General features: G+C 36.0%; 1 protein-coding gene across 7 annotated transcripts in view; it reads right to left on the reverse strand.

The window, feature by feature from the left end:
* Positions 1 to 17,727, reverse strand: part of CTNNA3 (catenin alpha 3) — a 424,834-nt gene that overhangs the window by 158,412 nt on the left and 248,695 nt on the right. For all 7 annotated transcript variants that reach the window (XM_051618547.1, XM_051618545.1, XM_051618546.1 and 4 more), the window contains 2 exons: positions 11,635 to 11,715; positions 6,234 to 6,386 (listed from right to left, as the gene is read on the reverse strand). In XM_051618547.1, coding sequence (XP_051474507.1) covers positions 6,234 to 6,386; positions 11,635 to 11,715 — 234 coding nt within the window. The remainder of the gene's footprint in view (positions 1 to 6,233; positions 6,387 to 11,634; positions 11,716 to 17,727) is intronic.

Genomic DNA, 17,727 nt, shown 5'->3' on the forward strand with positions numbered 1-17,727 from the left:
AGAGCTGTTTTCCACAAGAGGCAGATTTAGAAAGCTTTAGTTCAAGAGCCAGTGGCTCTGTTTTCCTTGAGAGAAAGGAAGTTTTCTTGTACCATGCCTATTAAGTTATCATCAATATAGATTAATTTTTATTACCAAATACTTGCTATTCTCTCCACTGGTTTGGGTTTTGCAAAAACATTTTCATATGTTTAACCCCAGAAATATTTCATGTGTCCCATATATAAGTTTTGCCCTATTGTTTGCCAAAATAGCATTGCAATCATAATAGCATTGAATGAGCAATAATTTTCGTATCTATAAATATGTCTTAAACCCCAATTTCTTCATAGAAATCAATCAATGGTTTTCTAGATAGGAGTTAATTTAAATAAACCCTTGCATGGACATTCTTAATGGAGTTGAATGGTAACTAGTTTTGAGTTAGCTAAATTAACTTATCTGTTTTATTCCAGGCTGCATCATTGATCCACGTGACAGAATCATTCTCCCTTTCTGTCTCCTTCTACAGCTTATCTGTCTCATCTGTTTTCCCCAGTCTAGGGACCAAACTATTTCCTGGGAGTCTCCAGAGTGCTATTGAAACACTAATTAAATAAATGCTACCCTTGAAGAACTTAATTTCTCTGAAGGGTGAGCAATTCCCTGAGTTTGGCTCACATTAATTCAAACTCATTTTCTGGATCCATCTCTTAGGTAAATAGGAAAGGCTCTAAATAATAATGGTGCCAATCCCAGACTGTCATCATTCCAAACACAAGTTTGATCAGGTTAGCGTGGCAAAAAGCTATGAACTCTCCAGTGATGACAGTTAAAATTAATTTCCCTTACCCTTACTGTTGTACTCTGCTATCCAGAGACAGACAGCCACCCCAGGTAAGGGGCCAGGAACCCTGTATTAGGCAAGGAGTGCCTGGACTCAAAGTATAAGCTGTGAAGCAAAGTTCTCCCAAAACATTTAGGACATCAGTTACATGTTTTTAAAAGCTAGTTTTAGAAGTAGCTGCAGTAACAAGAGCCAGTGAGTTAATTTATTAAAGATCTTAATTATTTTTTTTCATTAAGTGAACTAGCTTCAAGATTCTGTTGGTATTTCTCTAGTTTGTTCCTACACCATCTTGTATCTTGTTCAACTAGCAAGTGACAAAACAATTTAATTTTCTATATATATATTTTAGAACTCCAGATTTTTTTACTCCTTTGCCTCTTTTAGCTTACTTTTAAAATAATTATTTTTTTTTAAGGAGAATTCACCTTCAGTAGATGTGCTGGATTTCCTGCACTGGAAATCTCTGTATGAACCAGCAAGCTGTTTCTTAAGAAGACACTATGTCCTGCAGGCCTTTGCTGTTCTATATCAAGAGCATAATGTAATAATATTGTTATAATAATGTTGCCATGGATGTGTTACAACACTGATGGACTTAAAATACATGTGCTGTCTGTTACTGTCCATTTTTTGTAACAGATCCAATCTTAAAAATCTGAATTCCTAGAAGCCAACATTGTCATATGGCATGACATATGACATGACATATGTCATACACAGGCAAAAGTGAAAAAAAAACAAGGGCAAGAACCAGGCAATACACTAAAGCCTCAAGTTTATGGATCAGGGTATTAGACCTGAAGTCAGTGTTATTAGATCAAACTACAGAGAATATGATATATTCCAGTACTGAGAGAAGAGATGAGGAACACAGAGTTCACTTCATCATCGCCTTCACTTCTCCTATTAAATCTCTCAGCCTCTGCTTGGTGCACTTGACCTTTAAACACTGCAGTGGGAGATTTGCATCTGTGCCAAAAGAAAAGATAATCAGAGGATTCTTCCCTGCTCCCATCAAATTCCTTTTTTAATCTCAAGTTCACCCAGCCTATCACTCCTCCTCTCAGAAAGCATTACATCTCTTTGATAGATCAGGTCAGGAGAACAGCCTGTCAAGCCTTCCCAAACAAGAAATTTCTAGTTACAGAGGGTCTGCTTTTTTCCTTGAGTAGATGTGATATTTCAGTCTCCCTGTTTACCTACCCTTTATTCACTTTTACATACTTGTCCTCTCAATATCAGTATTTGTTTTGGTCTTTGGTACAAATGAACCATAGGCCAGAACACTATATTCACTAAGAAAATGCACGTCTTATGGCTGTGAAGTACAGTCTGTACAGACTGTAAAGTACAACAAAATCATTATTATGTTGTCATCATTTTAAATAGTGTTTATATTCAGATCAGAGGTAATTTTGACATTTCCTAGAAGACAAGACTGCTCAAAAATCTTTCCATACAATCAAATATTTCAGTTAAGATTTGCAATTCTATGGTAACATTTTAAATAAAAAGGTATTTCAAAGCAAAACCTGAATGTGTGAAATCTCAAAGCAGTTAATCTTTTTTTTTTTTAAGATTTTTATCAAAATTGCTGCATTATAATAAGGAATTCCAACTGATAACAAGCATTCCTAACAAACATATTTTTGGGATTTGAGCTGAAGCTCACAAAGAGTATATACAGAATCATAAACCAAATCTGATTGTTTTTTTCATTTTAGACTACATCCTAGTTTTCCAATGTCACAAAATCAATATTCAGACTTAGGAATATTTGATGCAGTGTATGAGCAATATAAGACACTGTAGGCTTAGAATAACCTCCAGCTGAAGAATGCTTAATGTGACCTCAGGTACTCATAAAAGTATGTCAGCTGCTGAGCATCCATTTCATATATAGGAAGTGTCCATATAATAGCCAAAGTGGGCATTTTAATGTGTTTTTTTCTTTATGCTGTAACTAGGAATATTTCAGTTCTATCTATTTGAAGATACTGTTCCCATTTACAACAAAGAGATTGTGTTTCGTGCAATCATTGTGCACCTATAATAGTGCAAAGATGTTAAATAAGGTATGTCAAATACTTCACACCACTGTTGGAGCTTTTTAAATACCAGCACTGTACACAAACCACCAGCTAATATTCCTGGTTAGTGTGGGTAGCAACCCAAGAGTGTGCATTTTTAAAGAGAAGCTAGAACCTCTCAGGTAGATAATAGCACAAGGTAGTTAATAAACTCAGGAGAGAGAAAACATAAGAAATCAAGAAGGTATTACCTGTAGTTGCTACTATATTTACAAACATCACCCCAGATCTGGTGTGGCAGTCAGTGTTTCCATTTCACTGATGCTTTGTACTTCACTGCATTTTTATTATATTTATACTTCTGAAGTGTATCATCGTGGGTGTCTTATATCAATTTGTAAAGGAAAGATGATAATTTCCAAACACTAATTCAGAAGAGAGATATTTATAAGAGATCAATCCTCAAGCAGATTTACAAAGGTCACTGGCCTATGAGGATACTGTATATGAGCAGTGAGTCAGCATACTGGGCAACTTAGCTTAACTCAATGAACATTTCACATTCAAAAAGGGGAAAAAAACCCAACTACGTTCTTTCTCAAGACCTTTTGTTTCCATCTGAGAAGTTTTCATTTTCAGTTTAAAATACAAGCCACAGAAATTCTCTCTTGATATTTCAAATAGTACTTCAATATCAAATTCATTGTTGGAGAAACCTTTGTGAGATGATGAACCTTTGTTTTTATCATGCTCAACTCAGTCTACTATATTTATATACAAAACATAACCTATTACTCAAACATCCTTGATCTTTCAGAAACATGCAAAAAATGCACTGAAAAATAGGATACACTTGATTAAAAACTGCTATACAGAGCATAGGAAAATGCAGCCTTGTCTCAGAGCAGAGCAATGCATCTCTCCAGGTATAATTCATCTCACCTCACTTCAGCTCTCTAGAAATTAGACATCCATATTAAGCTACTCATTTAGTCAAAGGAGAGACAGGCAGTTAATGAGCAAGATAAATCATCTTTGGGGAATCTTGATCTTGGGTTAAGAGTAAACTACATAAATACTGTTTTAACTTGAATAAAGACAAAAACAATCAAATCTGCAAACACCCACCTGAGTTTTTCAACTTGCAAGAAGAGGAAAACAAGTGAAACAACAAGTGAAGTGATATGTTTGAGGAGTGGGATAGGGAAGGGTGGCAGCGTAGTTAGTACATGTTTTAATTTGAGTATAGAAGTAAAAGTTTAAATTGGAAATAACAAATATCATTACTTTTACTTAAAAATGGACTTGCATCCTAATCCTGTAACATGAAAATCATGGCATTTTCTATCACCATTGCCTTGCTAGCTACAGTCCCCAAATCCATTTTTATGTGACTGGAGACCTGACTACACAAATGCACCAGTCTTTGTGGGCCAGATTCAGGAATTTATTTTGCAAGTTTCTGCAATCAAAGGAAATATCATGGAAGGAAAGTTAAACACTGGTTTGTTGTTTTGTGTGTTGGTTTTTTGTTTTTTTTTTTTTTCATCCATATGGCAACATCATTTACAACTGACAGTCAGAGCATACCAAAGATTATCCTAATGTTTACAAAAGACATATTACGAGTTGTTAATAAAACTTTGCTGTTTCCAGTTATGGCTAGCTGATGATTTTGAGAACGCAATATCATCTGTTTATTACAGATGTTTAGGTAAAAGCAGGTGTCAAAGCTAATCATTCAGTGAAGTGAATGAAGGCAATCTCTAAGTTTTTGAGGCATGGCTATCTAGTCTGGTTATCTCTTTGCAGAAAAGATATCCCAAAAAGGATACAAGACTTGCCCTCCTCACTGCCCTTTTTAGGTAGTAAACATGCTGGAAGTGCAAAAATTTTATATAGTTTTTCCTGCATCACTGAGCACAGCTATCTTCTGGGCAGCCTTATGTTCACAGGCAGCTGCTACACATCCTTGTAGATTTTTTAGGCAGTGTATGTTTGCAGCCATCAGCCCCTTTAATCACAAACCTACCTGAATGGCCTGCTCTTCCTTCCATTTGGGAAACAAATTAAAACCCAGGAGAGGAAATGAATATTGGAATTTTAGGTTCACATCTTCTTCTGAACTGAATAACGATTTGATTATTTCAGCTGACCTGGACTCCGTTTCAAATTTAGTAAAGTTCTCTGATCTTCAGAGATCACCTGTCCTTTCTAAAATGAAGCCACTTCAGGCTGGTTTAGCTTCAGTATTGACAATCCAAAAGACTTTTAAAACTTTGGATTTGTGGTTTAACTTCGATTTGATTTTGCAGCATGGTCAAAATGAGACACCCTTGGAAATCAGAGAATAATAACTAGTATTATTCTGTAACTACACAACCATGAAAAGAAATATAATGGCAATACCATGCTTTTACTGTAGCTGCTTACCTATTTGTCTTTCATTATCTGTAATTATCCAAGATTAATCATTTCATTCTAAGCCAAGTAGTTTTCCTAAGTAAATTTTCAGCCACAGAGTCAATTCACTGATTTTTCTCATTTTTGCATTGCTACACACTAAAGCACTAAAAGCTGGAGAAAAATCCACCCAAAAATTAGCAATGCATTCCTCATAGGCACTTGAGAAAACATTCCTGTAAAATCCATTACTTCACTATTCCAGCAGTGTTTCAAACTCCAGTTTGAGTGACTTTACATCATTGAATATTTAGTCACATCTGCAGGACTGATTGTCCAACAAACTAAGATCTTACTGCAATGATATTTGAAAATTTCTAAGTGACAAAGAAGTAACAGTTATCAGTAATAAAGAAGTATATCCTTTAGAAATGAATACTGAGTATGCTACATATGCAAGTAAATTTATTCAGCATATATGCCAACATGCTTTCAGTCTGCTAGAGGGTTCATGACTCTAACTTGTGTGTCACCATTTCCTTTTTAGCATATCACTTCAGAGGTTACAAACTTTCCAAGTGAGAAAGCTGGCAAACAACTAGCATTAATACAGTGCTCACCTAGTTTGGGTAGTAGTATTCTGAACACTCCTTGGAATCACACATCTGATCAAATTCCCTCTGAGTATCTTTGTGGAAAGACTTAGACTAATTTCTCAAATTAGAATTCCCCACCACCTGCTTTCTGTGCAATAAAATACTATAGAAATGCTAATACCACAAATCCCCCTGTCTTAGTGCATGCCATCATATAAAAAATTCAAAATGTTTACTATTACCCTGGGCCATTCATGTCTGCTTTCCTGAAGTGCCAGCCTGAATGGTTCTATGACATCTGCCAGCAAAGGAAACGTGCAGAGACAAGTCACTTATCACATATATTCCAAAAAAGTGAAACTTCATCCAACATACCTCCACAAGCCTGCTGGTGTGTTCTCGAAATATAGCAGCATATTCCTTTATTTCTTTCTCTCTTCCATTTTTAGCAGCTTCAATGAGAACTAAAAGTGGAACAGTGGTATCTAAGAAGGAGTCTGAGATGTGATCTATAATGGCTTTGCGGAGCTGCAAAAGAAAGCATGACATTAGCAGCTGCTCACTGGACTATTCATTAAACTCTACTGTCATTACTATTTTATTTACTATTTATTACTATTATTACTGTCCATTGCTATTTTATAACAGATTTTATAACAAATATGTACAGGTTGCATTCCTGCATTGTTTGCAGGATGATGTGTCTGAAACCTACTGAAGCTGCTATTTATCTATTATACAGAAAACTATATATAGGGACAATTTTAATACCAGTACCTAAATATAGACATTTGTATGTGTGAGTGTTTGAGTACAGATACATAAAACATTTAAAACATGCACTAGGTCTGTTGAAATAAAGGCAGCCAAACAAATGCTCATGTTCTTTGATTCATCTCATAGATTAGTAATTCCACAGCTAATGCTTCAACCAAGCCTAATGTCTCCTGGCTATTTTCTCTTCAAGTTCAGATGATAAGGGAGAAAGGTATTTCATTTTACAAAGAAAATATTCATTTCATTATGTCTGTACTTCCAAATTAGTCTACGTGACACGTTTTCAGAACTGCAAAATTACCCAAATGTTTTCTGCCTTTTTGGAAAACTCAAGCACACAGCATGATGTGCAAAATGGTAGCCTTCATGCTAATCGTATCAATGAGATTACTAAGTATGCACCTGATAATAGATTAAGAGAGCAAGGAGAAATATAAATGAGTCTGAAGTTAAATTTTCTCTATTTAAATTAATTGTTCTTAAAGTTCTTACTTAAATGATTAAATAAATGTAACATTCTGCTACAAATTAGCTATTATAATTAGATGTCATGTAAGCTTATAACTGATTATCAGGACATTACTTCATTTAAGAGGTTAATTTCCATGTTATAAACCTGTACAGGGCAATTGTTCATTTTCATCATAGAACACTATAAGAAATACACCAACTGTAAGAATATATGCAATGCAACTGAATTATCAAGTTCACTGATTTTCCTACTGCAAAAATTATATATACATAAATATATATATTTATATACACATGAATACATGATATTGAATGGAACAGAAAAGAACACAGAAGGCTTTTAAGCTCTTACCTAATGATGGGTTTGTTGCCAAAGGATGTGCTTTCACTTAGCATTTTGCACCAATATATCTTTTGAAAACTCAGTAGGAGACTCCTACAGCTAGGGAAAGGCAAAAAACCCACTATCTTTGATACTGCTCTCCTTCTAAGTAGGACAGTGAACAGGCAAAGCAGAAACAATTCTAGAGAAATCTGTTGATTACCAAGACGAGCTGGATATGAATTCCACCTCTAGCTTTTGGATAGACCCACCATCTAAAGTCAGGTCTCATTGACTCATCAGGCACATGGGACAAACAAATCTTCCAAAAATACATGTTTATGTTTAGAATTTTGGGGTTTTTTTGCTAACTTACTGTAGTTTATCACACTAGGATATACTATCTAGATACTTTGTATGTTCTTAACAGTCATTTAAAAAGACAAAGGCTCTGGGATTCCAATACAAAAAATGGATTTTTACCATCATGTTCCATTTCCAGCTTTATTCAGGATGGATTTTTTTAAAAATTGAAACAATTACATTTTCATACCAGGAACAAAATACATTGAACCTCCACAGTCCTGCCAAGTTATCTGTTAAAATCTCTGTGTTGGAAAACTCCAGCTGAAGAAAACAGACATACTTGCCTGCTTAACATTAAGTATGTGAATGTGACCTTGAGGAACCACAGTTCAATCATGAAGATCTCAATTAGCAATAATCAGCAACAAAAGCTGTGGAACCATATCCATGGCTGATGATTCATTATCTCTAAGAGAAATATTTCTGGGTGCTGCATAGCCCAGATTGTAGGACTTTTGCAGCCTTAATGTATTATTTGAAGACCAGTGACTGCAATGACCTTAGTCACATTTACGGTGAGCATGAGGCATCTGATTTTCAAGCCAGCAACCTAATTTTATCTCTCATCACATAATTCTTTACTCTAGCTTTTTACTGGTTTGCTTGGTTTAATTAACCTTTCACATATAAATTATCATTATTATTTTGTTCTAAGAAGTCCTCTATACCGCAAGGAAACAGTCAAACACATCATCTTCAAAAAACAATAATAAATATAATGCTGTGTTTTTTCTGAATACCAAAAAGTTTGAACTTCTGTTCCTGTTTCAGCTATAAGAGGGAATACATGAAACTGAGATTTAAAAAAAAAAAAGCTGGGGTAGGATTAAAGAATGAAGAAATACAACATAGAAATACAACAAAGACAAGACAAAGACAAAAGAAAAAGGGAATATCTGAAGCAATATTTATTTCTCTTCATTCTAATAATAACAGTCTTTTTTTCCATGACTCAGTAAGCCTGTTTCTGACTCTGGCCACCCCTGCGGCAAAATGCTGAAAGCTAAGTAGCTGTATAGGGAGACATAAGCGGACAAAGAACAGTATCAGTAGTGCTAGCAGGCAATACTAGGGAAGCTATTGGGCTATAATTAATTTTTTTCTTGCATTTTAAGTGAGACACTATCAGAAGAGGGAAAGCAGAGGAAAGATGCTGTCTGACAAATTGTTTTATTTTTAAGGTGCAAAATTCTTACTCTAACCCGTTAGGCAGGCTGTTACAGAAGTGGAAGCATGAAGAGTTCTTGTTTTGATATAGAAGGGCATTAAAGAAAAACAGAAACATATTGTTTGTAAAACACGGGGTATGAGGTTGTCTAAAACAAACAGGGGAGGGTAGAGAAGAAAATCCCAGCAACTGTTTGCAACGCTCTTCAACTCCAGTATTCTGATGAGTACAGAGAACTGCACTTGCCTCTCTATATGCCTATCACCACACAAGACTACACTGGCAACAGTCCTGGAAGATCTAAAGATTAGTTATTATTAAGAGATCTCTCTTTCAAAGGGATGCTAGGAAGGTAATCTCCTTTGTGTTCAGAAAAAGCTATCCATGATGAAGCAGCAACACAGAAATACAAGAATATAATTGGGAATAACATTTACTAAAAAAAAAAACCAACAACTGACTAGAAACTGTGGAACAACTTTAGGAGAAGCATGTGTACAGTCTACTCATTGCACACTGGGAAACAACAGGGAGGTTAAGAACCAAGTGTGGTAATTTCTCAGTATTAGAAATTGGAATGAATAGGCAATTCCTTCCTAAGTATTCATACAGCTCTACTAGGCAGGGAAGCAGTGACCTAGGTAAAACTACCCACACAGAAATGACACGCACATCTCTGGCACAATACAAGTAAAAAACAAACCGAAACAGAATAGTTTCAAGTTTCCATGAGTGCCAGCCAAGCTCCTGAAGTAAATACAAATAATTTCATTTTAAAAGCCAGAGATTTTTACAACTTTCAGAATACACTGTTCTTGAGATAGCTGCTTTTGCCTTCAAGTCTTGCCAGATACAGGCCTTCCTTCAGTTTACTCACTGTGGTCTACTAAGATGTTTCATAGGGGCCCATGGCATAACCCATAATCAGGAGGTGACTAGGTAGCACTTAAATGATGACTTAGTTTGCTGTGCACTACGCAGTGAAGAGATTTCAAAAATAAAACTGTAAAAGGTTTCATCTTCAACCTCAATTTTTCGAAGGCAACTCCAGTAATTGACTGCAAGCAGAGTACATTGTGCACAACAGAGTCACAAATCCACTATGAGTGCCTAGTGTAATACCAGCTTTAGTACACAATATCATTAACAAAATAATAAGAAAAACGTATGTATTATAAAAGCTGTAAGAGGAGACCAAATAGCAATTTTCATTTCTCTACTAAATGCTGGGAGATAGAATAATGAATATTCTTAAGTGAAAGCAAATAAGAATCTACTGCAATATCTGCAGGCACAGAACTAACAATTTCATGTTTCCCAGATCAGGAATTAGACATGCAGAAACCACTCCTCCTAAAACAATTCCTCTGCAATTGACATGTATGAACACAGAACTGGAGGAAGTAGATGAAATATTTCTCATAAATACTTCCCAGTGGAAAATGCCACGAAGCCACAGAGCTAATCTCGTTAGAGAAAACTACTGGTTCCAGTCTGACTATAAATTAAGCATGACTATATTTAGCCTGAACATTTTACAAAGGTTTATAGAAACACTCAAATTAGTTAACAGATTCTAAACACTGTAAAACAGTCAGTAAACTGTTATAAGCTAGAGTTTAATTAACTCATAGAAGACACTGCAGGACAGAATGGGAGATCTCCTAGACATCTAAAGCTTGTCATGCAAGTCACTGGGTGTCTGCAATGAAAACATTTTGATGGAATGTGAGTAGGAACTGGATACCTAGTTAGATGCAAACTCTGTATTTCTATTATATTCATCTCATCTTCTAAGGCTTTCCCTGTCTGATTATGTGAGACAGGAAGGAATTTATTCATCATCTTGAAGCACAGGCTGGCTTGTAGGACTGCACACAAAGTTGGGAGTGATATTCTTCCACCAGAGAGCTGATGAATAGTCCCAGCTGGAGACAGGATGAAAGTCGTGTGTGCTCATATCCTGCATAGTCCAGAATTTTCGTGTAGTTGGTTGGGGTAACCTGACTGAAAAGACTACTGGCTTTCTAGCTCTCTTTTCTAAACTGGAACGTTAAATACTTTCAACACAAACTGCAATTTATCTCAAAGATGTTCCTTGCAGAGAAAGAATGCAAACACAGCTAATGTCTAGGGCTCAACTTCTGTAGTACACTGAAGTTGTGGATTTTGGTCCGTGTCTTATAGTAGTTTTAGGATACTGGGATGCAGGATGCAAAATGGGTGGACTGAGGACCAGGCGTTCCAAGGACCCTTTTCTGTTTATGAGTTCTCACAACTGTAAAGAACTAACACAGTGGCCCAGTGGTCACTTCTAGTTATTTTTTCCAACAACCAATAGTAATTCAAGCTTATTTAAAATAAAACAAGTCCTAATGTCCAAAGTACATTACTTATATGATTCTATAGTAAAGACATACTTAGACATGAACACATTTAGAATTTTGTCTATTTACATACATATATTCAGACAGTATCATTTGTTAGGGTTTTTTTTCCCCAGAGTTTTGAAAATTGTCATGTATGTATTCTGTGGAACAGTTAACTATCTTCAGTAATTTTTTAATACAGAAGTAACCCTAATTTTCAAAGTGCAGTGCCAGAAAAAACTGAAAAGAGTTTGCAAAACTATCCTCAAGTCTCCTATCTTTTCAGTCCCCCAGGGTGCTTACCTGCCTGCGGAGGTCTCTTGTCTTCTTGCACATGCTGTCTATTGCAGCATTCAAGGCATCACTTCTCTCCTTCTTGTCAGTCTGTAACAAATATAATAAAAAACATAACAATGGTTATTTGTGATCTCTCAGCAGGCATGTTCTTTATGTCCTCAGTTCATCAGAGCATTTAGTAAATCACACATGCCTAAGAATGTGGGGGGTTTTATTTATTTTAATACTTTTCAGTTGCCAGTACCACAATATTCACAGAATGCCAATTAGTGATGTCAAGCATAATCTGCTGAAGTAAAACATACACTTTCAAAGCAGGATATAGGAAAGAAATTTAACACTTAATATTCTGAATCACTGTAGTGGTCTTTTTAAAGTCCAAGGTTACTTACGGAACAACCTTAATATCATAATCATTATTATTATTTATGCCAATCGGTTATCACCATTATTCACACGAACAATCATGCTATCTGTCTCCAAGCAATTTATAAATTCAAGTGCCCAGAATGCATTTTGGTAGTGCTTTACTCTGCAGCATTCATTATTTTACTCGTGTAAAAGAGAATGGGTGAGTTTCAAAATTTCCAAGCTGTTGCAGTGCTAACACTGTCAATGAAAATGGACAGTCTCTTCATTTAACAGCACATTCATTCTCAGCATCAATAGAAGATTGAGCTCTTCAGGTAACTCAGTGGTCTTGAGAGAACCAGTTTTATACTTGCCATACAATCTTACCTTTTTATTTCCATCTATAAGCAAAGTACTTATATCATTATTAGCTATTTAAAAGGTGTAGTTCACACTTCCCTTGTACTGCTCAGCCTTTTTTCTACACAATATGACCACAGTAGTCTTTTGTCTACTAGTTATTTTGATTAATCTTGTCTTTTCATGGTAGTAAAGAGAATCCAAACTGTCTGATCTAAAGCAATCATTCATTACTCACTACCTTGAACTGAAACCACAAGGAAAGAAACCAGAAGCAGTGAAAGGGTCTTCCCATGAAGTCTTAAGTCAGTAGCTGCTACAACTCCAGGGAAAGGACCAGATTCTCAGCAATGTGAAGGAAATAGCTATGTATACTGACCAGAATGTTTGGGCTTCAGTTACAGTACATTAGGATGACTATGTTTATCCACACAACCCATTTTGTAAATCATACTGAAATAAATACTAGTGAAAACAGAAGTGGCAGTATCTTGGTGGGCCTCTAGGTGAAGAACCTTGCTATGTGCAATGTACTTCAGTCAAGAGACATTTCCCTGCTAAAGAAATAACTAATCTGGGAACAGAGCAAGAGTCTTAGTATTAAAGCAAAGACTACAGGTGATGAAGAAAGAACTTATACATGAAAAGTGAATGTGTAATGTAATAAATGCCTTGAAATTATTAGTACATTCTCTATTAACTGAAAAGAACAGTTTATTTAAAAAAAATATATCTTATTTATTCAGGGTGACTTAGAAATTTTCCTACTACCTTCTACTTCTGAAATGGCTTACAGTCTTCACAAGGATGCTCAAAATGGTCTTGGAGAGAGGTCTGAACTTCATCTTGAAACCTTCAAGGAATCCCTAAAGGTATATACTGATTTCATAGTAATGTGACCATTTCTCATACCACTGCTTGCATAAGAACCAAAGTAAATAATGACTTTCACTATATTTTGCAAACTGTTGTCAGCCTTGGCAACAAAATTGATCTCATCTAAGCTACGAGGTAAACAGGACCAGTAAAAGCATTGTGGACACAACATTTCAGATGATAAAAGATGCAGTTTCACATTGGCACATGCTTTAAAAGCTTTATATTTAAAGCCTAATTTTCTGAGAAGACAGAATCAATGTAAAATCTTGGGATTTTTTGAAGTCCTCTAGTAAGCTGTAATTTTGAAGGTGGCAACTAATAATACAACTGGCTCTAAGCACACCTAAATCTTTGAGGCAGCTAATATGAACCAACCCCATTCAGCAAGTGCCATAAAGATACTGAACAATGAACAAAGAGGAAAAAAAATACTTGATTTGCAAATTCTAAACATAATTGCCAACAGTCAGTGTCTAGAAAGCAAAAATAACTATAATTGAAGTTATTCTTCACCTTGCCTTTTCTCCAAGAAAGAAGCACTCTGCAAAATGCAGCTTCAGACTATAGAATGTGGACAGGTCCAGGATCACAGAATCACAGAATGTCAGGGTTTGGAAGGGACCTCTGGAGGTCATTGAGTCCAACTCCCCTGCCAGAGCAAAAGCACCTAGGGCAGATGACTCAGAAAGGCATCCAGATGGGTCTTGAAAGACTCCAGAGAAGGAGACTCCACAGCCTCTCTGGGCAGCCTGTCCCAGGGCTCTGTCACCCTCACAGTAAAAAAGTCCTTCCTCATGTTGAGATAGAACTTCCTGTGCTCTAATTTGCATCCATTACTCCCTGTCCCATCACAAGGCACGACTGAATGTGCATAACCTTGTAACTTCAGTTTCTCATTCTTCCTTAGAGAAATTTAAAACTCCAAACACCACATTACCATTTGAATAAATCGTCTTAGAAAGATTTAAATATTTCAAAACTGTGCAGTCTATTCAAGTCAGGAGGACACTTGACTACAAAGTCTACTGCTGGAGTACTCATAAACATTAATGGCCTCATGCCATGTTGTCTAACTTCTGTAAGGTTTTGTCCATTGGTTCCAAGCACCTTTGAATGCTGCATTACTCCTTGAAGTTTATATTCCTCTGCAAAATTCCATCTCAGATATGTATGTGACAGTTCACGACATACACGAGATGGTTGCCCTTTTTAACAACTGAAAAGTATCCAGATTTAGTATTTTTCAAGTGTATATTAAAACAATGGCATAGTGAAACTAAACATGAACATCACTGTCTCCACTAATATAGCTAACAGGTCTGTATTTGCAATACTCTGTATCTGCTTGTCAACATTCTTCTCCTGACTGTTGTACTTAAACAAGTCTATCCTAAAATAGTTCATTCTTGGACAGGGTGACCGAATCAAGAAATGGGCCAGGAAAACGATGCACATTAGGTTTTGGATTTCAAGAATCATGTGGTTGCACTCACTCCTTTCTCCCAGTTCTCCTGCACTCAGCTACAGTTTTATGCTCTAAAATCGTGTCATAATGACTACATGGCTCCCCTGTGAAGCTATTGCAAGCAAAACCCAGCTCCTATTTCAATGCATTTTTAACACAAAAAACATTTTACAAGCCCTAAGTCGCATTGTTATTAATACTCCACTAAGTGAAAACAACTATTTTTAATTAATACTGCATAGCCTGAAGATAAATGCTGAGTATTGCCAATAATACAGGCCTACCTATTTCACACACTGGCAAACAACATCAGCTGAATTATTCAAAAACTACATGTGCAGAAACATCTTTCCTGTCAGATTTTCATTTCAAACAGTGCATATCTAAGGACAGATTATCAGTTGAAACAAATAACCATATCTCCACTGTTTTAATGGAGTTCACTTATATCAGCAGGTGATCATGACCTTCACAGCCGTCACAGATCCTTCTGCACTCCAAGGTACCCAGGTGCAAACTATTATGTTTGCATTATCTACACAACCTTGAAGGAGTCAACAATATTTATCAAGTTTATACAGAAGATTTGGGCAGAACTACTGAAGTGATCCTACAATCTCTTCAAGTATTGAAGTTAATAGAGATGGGCTAAATTTATAGAAAATTATATTAAAAGGCTATATCAAAGGATATAATCAGCAATACATATTAAGCCAGCAAATATTATGTGTATTCATTATGGGACTCAAGGAACAACAATCCTTTAGCCATAACCAAGAAGACAGTCTCGACACAAAGCTAAAGTATTTTCATTAGCAGGACTAAAATAAACAAGATCTGGCCAAGTGAAATGGAGACAGTTTAATTGGGTACGTACTAGTAGTAATATATTCACAAGGAGTCACTTCAATATTGCAAGGCTGCACTGCTTGAGGTTCCCTGACAATCACCAGAAAAAGTGATCATTTTTACAGCACCTCTGAATGTCCTGAGCCTCTAGTCACTGTAGAGGGTGCAGAGAAAGACCTAGTTTGATAGGCTGAAGTTTTGCCTTGTGAATTGTCCCCCAGAATACTCATTTTTTACTAAAAACAAAACAAAACTACCACATACCAAAACCCAAACTGAAAAAACCCAACCAAAGCCCCACAAATTTTTAAAAGTTAATTGTAATAGGTGCAGATGAAGCACCCTGGATATTTTGGAAATACCCACCTAAAACAGGTAACCAGGATGTCAACTATGAAGTCATAGTTTTTCAAAAGCAGGCATACGTGATCAATAACACATCTGTTGACAGTAGCTTTTCAATATTGTGCAGTAAAAGGGAGCCATCTCATACCCATAGTGAGATCAGATGTCTTCTGAATTCTGCATTTCAGAACAGCTACAGAGAGTCTCAGCTATAAACTTAAAAAAATATTTTACTTAAGTCCTACAAGACTCGTCCAGTATTTGTATGACAACACCACAGTCAGGAGGTTCTCCCCAAGCCATTATGCAGGGTCTCAAGACTCATCAGCAGAATTAGGATCTAGTCTGCAATCAGCAGAAGTGGTCAGGATCTTTCTGGGTCCCCTATACAGGAAACGTGATGTTGGAAGAGTGAATGCAAAACCTGGAGCTTGAACCTCACTCTTTTTATACATGGGCCTGCTCAGACAAGTTGTCTGTAAAGGAATAAATACCTGCAGGTACTGGGCAGTATAAGGTTATCAACAGTGACAAAGAGATTACATCAATATAAGCCTAGTTATGTCATACACGTCTGTGTGTCCAATTGACTACAGAAGTTACAAAGCAGTAAGTAATTTATCCGGCTTTCCTTTCTTAAACATCACTATAAAGAGTTATTTACAAACACATAAATCAGGCTTGAGATTCAGGGCACTCCTGATGTTTGAGGATATTCAGGTGCAAGACCATCTTGCACTCCTGGGCTTACATGTCGGGTTAAAATAACAGACACTAAAAGAAAGCAATGATGCTTCACCAGAGTGTTTAAAATTGAAACACATGATTAAAAACAATTTTATAATCTTAACTTGTACTGCACGCAAAGGCTCTCCTGAAAATAGATTTTCATACTTAAAGGTCTATAGCCATAAACTGAGCACATTTTGTTTCCTGGGATGTATCTGTTCCCAAATGCTCACTGTACAATTCTGAAGGGACTGAACAGAAAAAGAATCCAACCCTCTAGCATAATTTTCACTGCTTATCTCCAGCAGCTGTACCATGACTCTGTGATAAACATCTTTTGATTCAGTTCAGTGTGTCCAAAGACAATTTTGTTTTCCAAATGACCAGCACATTTAGTGAAATCAATTCTCTACAGAAATAGTCACAAAAATATCAAGCTAAAAGGTAACACCGATCAATACTATGGTCAGTTAATAAATGTCAGAGCTCTAATTAAATGACCAATCATTTCTGGTTATGTGTTGACTGACAATGATCCTATACTCAATAATCATAGGGTCGCAGACATTGTACCTTAAAAAAAAAACAACCAACCAACAAAAAAAAAAACACAAAACAAACCTCATCCAACCTAAACAAGGTATTAGAACCACATCACAATCCCTATTTTACCAGGCACTTTACCAGGTACCAGGCATTTTACGTCTGTTGTTACAATTTAGCATTTAACATTTACAAATTTAACAGGTTCTGTATGAATTATAAAGTAATTTTAAATTCTAGACAAAACCATAACAAGTGATGAAAAAGAGCTCTATTCAGTATAAAGAACAGTTTCACAATTTTGTGTGTGTGTTGAACAATGTTGCCATTACTTGGGAAAATTCCACACATAGATTTATTGTGCAAAGATAAAAAAATGAGCTTTTTCTTACACAGTCAGCTCCTAGAAACCCTGATCTTTCAAATCCTGCTGTGCAATTCAACCAAGACAAATACAAGCATCTGTCTAAAAAAAACCCCATAAACCCTACGAACAAAAAACCACCACAAACAAAAACTAAGCCTTTATAAGGGAAGATTCAATGCAATTGTTGCATTCTTCATTTATATTTAAACAC

This window comes from Apus apus, chromosome 4 (assembly GCF_020740795.1).
Source record: "Apus apus isolate bApuApu2 chromosome 4, bApuApu2.pri.cur, whole genome shotgun sequence".
Taxonomy (NCBI): Eukaryota; Metazoa; Chordata; class Aves; order Apodiformes; family Apodidae; genus Apus; species Apus apus.